Source organism: Coregonus lavaretus (assembly GCF_964263955.1).
Source record: "Coregonus lavaretus genome assembly, chromosome: 19".
NCBI classification, from domain to species: domain Eukaryota; kingdom Metazoa; phylum Chordata; class Actinopteri; order Salmoniformes; family Salmonidae; genus Coregonus; species Coregonus lavaretus.
Genome location: NC_140006.1, coordinates 10,673,176 through 10,681,343, shown reverse-complemented (window position 1 = coordinate 10,681,343; position 8,168 = coordinate 10,673,176). Strand labels below are relative to the sequence as shown.

The 8,168-nt window shown below is 43.2% G+C and overlaps 1 protein-coding gene across 2 annotated transcripts in view; it reads left to right on the top strand.

The window, feature by feature from the left end:
• The first annotated feature begins 3,752 nt into the window (after window positions 1-3,752).
• The window catches only part of LOC311146890 (serine/threonine-protein kinase STK11-like), a 67,289-nt gene continuing 62,873 nt past the window's right edge, over window positions 3,753-8,168 (top strand). Inside the window, exons 1-2 of one of the 2 annotated variants that reach the window (XM_084183512.1) lie at window positions 3,753-3,927; window positions 4,759-5,745. In XM_084183512.1, the coding sequence (XP_084039638.1) occupies window positions 5,462-5,745 (284 nt within the window). In that variant the 5' untranslated portion in view covers window positions 3,753-3,927; window positions 4,759-5,461. The remainder of the gene's footprint in view (window positions 3,928-4,758; window positions 5,746-8,168) is intronic. The other variant, XM_084183513.1, reaches the window with a different exon arrangement.

Here is an 8,168-nt window from a genome sequence, read left to right as displayed (position 1 = left end):
ACTGTTGTTTATGATGTTATATGACCATGGGAAATTACGCATTTATGGTAGAAATGTGCTTTGGGGCTATCATGATGGAACATTCCTAGCTGAAGGGAGTTCCTGGAAAGAGAATTTAGGTGCTCAGTTGGTTTATGCCTGGGGGAGAGCAGGCTGGGCAGGGAACAGGTTGGCTAGAGTAGAGTTATACCAGAGTTTCGTTATAGGCAAAGAGTTGTTGCCGGAATAGTTTATACTGAGAATATCTTTGATTTATTCAAGTCTTTGTCAACATCCTGTTTGTTATTTTCTGTACAAAGTTTATTGGCCAATTAGTCCTGCACCTGTTAATATTGTAAATAAAAGCCTCTAAGAGAGGTGAGCACCAGAACATCCTGTCTGTCTTCTCACTGTCTGATCCGTTGCTTCGGCTTCTTCTTCACACAGTTGAAGGTCTGATCTATACCTTGTGAATATTCCATTTTGATTGCACAAATATTCACATTTGCTCTCTCTGCTATCAAATAAAGATGAATGGTCAGAGAATTAAGAGGCATAGGACTGAGGCTACAGCCCATTAACAAATCACCAGCCAGGCCACCACACACACCTGCAGTACATTCGTCTCTGCGCCCCCACTTACTTACACACATACAATTCAAGGAAGAGCTAATTCACTTGGGGCCCGATTCAGACTTAGGATATTTACGCTTTTCTTGCGCATGCCTTTCCAACGCACTTCTCAGTAGTTGGTATTCAGACTTACCTTATGAAGGTGCGAATCGGGCTTTGCAGGCGTGGTTCCCTTGCATTCAATAGGGGTTTCAGTACATTTATCTAAAGCAATCCCTTTGAATTTGGTGTACCTTTTATTAGAATTTTCTCACCAGACTCACTAGAATATATGGAGAGAAGAATGAAAGAAAGCCATGTAGGCCTAAATACACGTATATTCATCTCCTTTTCAGCACCACTTGGTAGATTTAAAAATACTCTGATCTTATATGTTATTTAGAGTTAGGAAACTATTTATGAATAATAATAAAAAACTGGTTTGGACAGCCTTTACATACAAAATATATTGGTGAATGGTTTGATTCATCCTGAAAGTTGCCATATTCAATTGTTCAATCCATGGAATATTGGAAGGTGTACAATAGGGGTTCAACAGTAGTCCTTTAAATCTACCCTAATAATCCTCACTAATCATGGAACTGTGATGACTATGGTCCGAGTCCAGTAGTCATGAACCATGCACCAGGCTCCAGGTTTAAACTGTTATGTATGGTCTGCGTTCCATAATGATACAAATAGGCTACATGTCCAACATTATTGCACAACTTGTAATAAATTAGCCTAATATGATCCACTAGCGCTAGCAATCCTCAGGAACAACCACATAAATGTGACAGAAGAAAGAAAGGTAAACTAACTATGGAATGGAATGGTGCAAAATGTAAGGAAACTAACACTAAAGTGACAGTTGTATATGTATGTGGGTATAACTGACCGTGGCTACCGATAGTGGCTAATATTTAACATGATACAAATTGTAGAAAATACAGTGAAAAGTCTGGCCATATAATTAAAACGTTATAGAAATCATAAATCAACTCAGTAGATTTGGCGCTATACTGTCATTTGTGCATGGCTACAGAAGCCTATAGCTTGGGTCTACACATTTCATCCTTGCAAGTTATAAGGCCATCATTTCATAAACTTCACTGTGGAGAAGGTGACGTTGATATGCTTCAGTTTGCTGCCATTTGATTGTTTTCACATTTGTCTCCAGCGATCATAAGGTAAAATAGATCTAAAACAATTGTCATTTATATTTACAATTCCCTTATCCAAACAGCTTACTCAGTTACCTTGCTCTTATCGATAGCTCTTATCAATTTGTAATTTACAGTGCATGGAGAATGGTGTTATTTCTTTCTGAAAAAATAAACTAGATGTTGTTCCACTTGGAACCGACAAGTTGCTTGACCTTATTAATTGTTTCATTGCGCATAAAGGTGGTGGAATTATGAGGGAATTAAGTCAAGGTCAGAATATGGCATCTGTAGACACACCTCCGCCATAACCGTAATTTTTTTGATCGCCACCCAAAACGAATAGAGGTTGAATAGCATGCTATTCTCATGCTTAAGTTCATGGTCAGAATACGTGTAGAGAGACAAGTGCATAAAAAGGGAATTACATTCCATTTACGTGCGCTTAACTCGGGTTGGAATTCCCCCCAAAGTGTCAGGGTAGCATTGCTGTTCTAGGATCACTGATCAGGTCCCGCTATGTGGTCAGCAGATGCAGCTGCTGTTTCAGCACTGAGGACCAGACCCCTGAACAACTTCTCATTATAGGAAAGGTCACATGTAATAAGCCCCCAGGTGGTGAAGGTAGGAAACCACTTCGCTGATCCTCAACACTGGGGCCCCACAAGGGTGCGTGCTCAGCCCACTCCTGTACTCCCTTCGTGGCCAAGCACGCCTCCAACTCAGTCATCAATTTTGCAGACGACACAACAGTAATAGTCTTGATTACCTAACAATGACGAGACAGCCTACAGGGAGGAGGTGAGGGCTCTGGGAGTGTGCTGCCAGGAAAATAACCTCTCACTCAACGTCAACAAAACAAAGGAGATGATTGTGGACTTCAGAAAATAGCAGAGGGTGCACCCCCCTATCCACATCGACGGGACCACAGTGGAGAAGGTGGAAAGCTTCAAGATCCTTGGCGTACACATCACTGACACAGACAGTGTGGTGAAGAAGGCGCAGCAGAGCCTCTTCAACCTCAGGAGGCTAAAGAACTTTGGCTTGGCACCTAAAACCCTCACAAACTTTTACAGATGCACAATTGAGAGCATCCTGTTGGGCTGTATCACCGTCTGGTACGGCAACTGCACCACCCGCAACCGCAAGGCTCTCCAGAGGGTGGTGTGGTCTGCACAACGCATTACCGGGGGCAAACTACCCGCCCTCCAGGACACATTTTTACATTTACATTTTAGTCATTTAGCAGACGCTCTTATCCAGAGCGACTTAGTTAGTGAGTGCATACATTTTCACCTACAGCACCCGATGTCACAGGAAGGCCAAAAAGATCATCAAGGACATCAACCACCCGAGCCACTGCCTGTTCACCCCGCTATCATCCAGAAGGTGAGGTCAGTACAGATGCATCAAAACTGGGACCGAGAGACTGAAAAACAGCTTCTATCGCAAGGCCATCAGACTGTTAAACAGCCATCACTAGCACATTAGAGGCTGCTGCCTATAGACAGACTAGAAATCACTGGCCACTTTAAGAAATGGAACACTAGCCACTTTAATAATGTTTACATATCTTGCATTACTCATCTCATAAGGATATACTGTATTTTATACTATTCTACTGTATCTTAGTCCATGCCGCTCTGACATCGCTCATCCATGTATGTATATATTCTTAATTAATTCCTTACTTAGATTTGTGTGTATTGGGTTTATGTTGTGAAATTGTTAGATATTACTTGTTAGATATTGCTGCACTTTTGGAGCTAGAAGCACAAGCATTTCGCCCCCCTATGTTGAAGTTACACCATATTGCTTATACCAATCAAATGTTGTTGATATTTATTTTCTGTCATTCCATGTCTAATTTTGACACAATAAATGAGAAAACGAGTCTATTTTAGTTTTTCAAATTCAGAAACGAAAAACAAAAAAATCAGTTTTTCCACGCTCCGTTTTGACTCGGCATTGACGCAGGTGAAAGGTTGGCTTTCATTCAGACTGGATCAGCCACCGTCATGATTAGGAGTGAGGTAAACAACATGGCGGCAACCTGATAGCAGCTGCATCAAGAATAGCATACCTCACATATGTGTGCAGACAGACTCAAATAAAACACTACAGCGGAAGACTACATAACATCCATCTACTTCGATTCAGTCTGAAAGTTAAGGTGAGACCCGTTTACCACAAAATGCCGACGTTTAGCTAGCTGGCTAGCTAACTTACCACCAGTCACTTCATCTGTATTTAGTCGTTAGCTACTGTAGCTTCTTTGCAGTTTGTAAACACTGGGTAGGGATGACATAGCTAACTTACTGTTACCGTACTCGTCTTGTTTGCTAGTAACTTTATCTGATTCTGAGCATCGCCTACAAAGCTAACTAAACACCCAGTACTTATCCGAGTTATATGGCTAACGTTATCTAGCACGTTAGCTAGCTAATGTTAGTTGAATGAAAGTGTGCATTTGTGTTAGTGTTCGGGACGATAGGAGTTAAGGTGTCAAAAGCATGTTACCCGGTGTAGTTATACCGAAACGATATGTTTGGAAAACTACCCTCGTCAGTTGAGGAAGGCAACTACAGTACGTACTGTACTGAAACAATTAACAAACAGCAAAATACCTGAGGTTAGCTAGTTAGCTAGCTCAAGCCAACACAATAAGCATGCGCAAATATTTTGGAACACAGAATAAGCATGCGCAGCTTTTTTGGTTGCAAGCTTTTCTATGTGCGACACGCATTTACTGAGTCGTGGGACAACTAGTTGTCTGACAAGAACATTTAATAATCGATTTTTCCTTGTTTGCTTGCGTTCTAAAACGCTGATCTTATGGTTTAGTATTTTGACAGCAGACCAGCAGAAGTAGCCTAAAACGCATAGCCAGCCAACCTTGTGGACCTATCCTGAAGCAGTCACTCGTTTCCTACAAAATGAACATTAGGCTAATAACACCTGATTGCTGAGAGATTTGACTGTTGATATCATTATTCACCCACAGGTTCCCTGGAACATAATCCTGAGTTGCCAACAGAGAAAGACTAGTGGACTCACTAGAAGAGCTGACAAGAAATCTAGGATCCAGAGCATTAATAAGGATACTAAAGACTGAAAGGACTCATTTTGGTTTGTGTTTGACTATTGCGTCTGGACTTAGATCAAGGCTAACCGATGGTGCCCTCTCTGAAGTAGAGACCATGGATCACTACAAGGACCTTTGGCCGAAATGCTGGGCTTGGGTTTGAAACAGGACCATTTACCTCTCCCTTCTCATATCAGATCACAGATGGAGGTGACATGGAGCTAAGCAGTGAAATGTAATCTCGGCCAAACATCCCGCTCTCTGCTCAGTAGCACCTGTCACACAGCCTGAACTCTCCACAAATCTTTTCATCCTGGACCTTGAACTCACTGGGACTTAGCTAACTGCCCTACACCTCTCTGGAAACCGTTAAAGCTAGCCTACAGCTTCCCACAAACCAAAACGAACCCATTAATATTTACAGATCTACTCTATCCCAACGTCAACCGTTTCTTTCAATGCTCACACCTCCTCCCATGTCCCTTAATGTTTTCTAATGGAACTGTATCCCTGAGCCACCACGATACACAGCCCAAGCCAAAGGCTTGACGTCACAGTGCAGTTGCATTGGACTGTCTGGAGCACACTGGAGTAACTAAGCTCTAACTAAGTTAATTTAAACATGAGTGACGGGGAGCTGCAGCACCTGGACTATCTGACTGAGAATGAGCTGATGGGCATGGACACGTTCATTCACCGCATCGACTCAACCGAGGTGATCTACCAGCCACGCAGGAAGAGGGCCAAGCTGATCGGGAAGTACCTGATGGGAGACCTGCTGGGGGAGGGCTCCTACGGTAAGGTGAAGGAGATGCTGGACTCTGACACGCTGTGTCGCAGGGCCGTCAAGATCCTCAAGAAGAAGAAGCTGAGGAGGATCCCCAACGGAGAGGCTAATGTGAAGAAGTAAGTGGTGTTGTTTTGGGGATGGGGGGGAGTTTGTGTGGTGGTGGGTTTTTCTTTCTGTTTTCTCTCTCCCTGTCTTTCTTTTTGCGCTCTCTCCTTCCCTCTGATTTACACCCTTGGTCATGCATTGTCAAGCACAAGTGTTTATTGACTATTATAAACTGGCTGATTTGAGCCCTGAATGCTGATTGGCTGACAGCCATGGTATATCAGACCGTATACCACGGGTATGACAAAACATGTATTTTTACTACTCTAATTATGTTGGTAACCAGTTTATAATAGCAATAAGGCACCTCTGGGGTTTGTGATATATGGCCAATATACCACGGCTAAGGGCTGTGTCCAGGCACGTTGCGTTGTGTGTAAGAACAGCCCTTCGCCGTGGTATATTGGCCATATACCACACCCCCTCGGTCCTTATTGCTTAAATGTCACTGCTATAGGATGATTGCCTGTGTATAACGCTCAATATTGTATCTCAATGATTATCATTAGAGCGTGCATAGCCAATTACTGTATTCACGCCAACAGTTGTCTTATGAACTGTTTTCCCTACATATGACTTACCATCGTCCCCCCTGTTTAAAGTGCACAACAACACTTTGGATCTTCATTTGCATTTCGCTCTCCGATTAAAATACGTCCCTTTCCCTACATGGCAGCGCCATAGGGCCTTTTCTCACTACGAGAGATTTCCTAGAGATTTTGAAAAAATACCTTGTGAATTTGTCACATCTAGACTGCTACCTCCGGAGATCGTGCACGACACTCGCCCGACAGTTGCCCCCCTCCAAGCAGGGCAGTGTAAACAGAATTGTCTCGTTGAGCCCAACACTCGTAGCCGAGCGACGTTTTTGAAACAGCTGAAATCTATAGGCATTTTCCTTATATTATACTTTTTTTTTTTTTATCAGGAAATTACAGGAAAAGCCAGTTATTCTGAAATTATCACCATAGCTTTAAAGCAGGGTTGTGCAACTGGCTGCCCGCTGCCTTTTGTAGGCCCGCGGATCTATATACACTACCGGTCAAAGGTTTTAGAACACCTACTCATTCAAGGGTTTTTCTTTATTTTTTAAACTATTTTCTACATTGTAGAATAATAGTGAAGACATCAAAACTATGAAATAACACATGTAATCATGTAGTAACCCAAAAAGTGTTAAACAAATAGAGGTTCTTCAAATAGCCACCCTTTGCCTTGATGACAGCTTTGTGGAATTAATGCGTTTGAGCCAATCAGTTGTGTTTTGGCAAGGTATGGGGGGTATACAGAAGATAGCCCTTTTTGGTAAAAGACCAAGTCCATATTATGGCAAGAACAGCTTAAATAAGCAAAGAGAAACGACAGTCCATCATTATTTTAAGACATGAAGGTCAGTCAATACGGAACATTTTAAGAACTTTGAACGTTTCTTCAAGTGCAGTCGCAAAAAACATCAAGTGCTATGATGAAACTGGCTCTCATGAGGACCGCCACAGGATTGGAAGACCCAGAGTTACCTCTGCTGCAGAGAATAAGTTCATTAGAGTTACCAGCCTCAGAAATTGCAGCCCAAATAAATGCTTCACAGAGTTCAAGTAACAGACACATCTCAACATCAACTGTTCAGAGGAGACTGTGTGAATCAGGCCTTCATGGGTGAATTGCTGCAAAGAAACCACTACTAAAGGACACCAATAAAAAGAAGACTTGCTTGGGCCAATAAACACGACCAATGCATTGAACCAGCATTGAAGGTTCCCAAAAACACAGTGGCCTCCATCATTCGTCAATGGAAGAAGTTTGGAACCATCAAGACTCTTCCTAGAGCTGGCCGCCCGGCCAAATTGAGTAATCGGGGCAGAAGGGCCTTGGTCAGGGAGGTGACCAAGAACCCGATGGTCACTCTGACAGAGCTCTAGAATTCCTCTGTGGAGATGGGAGAACCTTCCAGAAGGACAACCATCTCTGCAGCACTCCACCAATCAGGCCTTTGTGGTAGAGTGGTCAGACGGAAGCCACTCCTCAGTAAAAAGGCACATGACAGCCCGCTTGGAGTTTGCCAAAAGGCACCTAAAGACACTCAGACCATGAGAACCAAGATTAAACTCTTTGGCCTGAATGCCAAGCGTAACTTCTGGAGGAAACCTGGCACCATCCCTACGGTGAAGCATGGTGGTGGCAGAATCATGCTGTGGGGATGTTTTTCAGCGGCAGGGACTGGGAGACTAGTCAGGATGGAGGCAAAGAAGAAAGGAGCAAAGTACAGAGATCCTTGATAAAGACCTGTTCCAGAGCACTCAGGACCTCAGACTGGGGCGAAGGTTCACCTTCCAACAGGACAACAACCCTAAGCACACAGCCAAGACAACGCAGGAGTGGCTTCGGGACAAGTCTCTGAATGTCGTTGAGTGGCACAGCCAGAGCCCGGACTTGT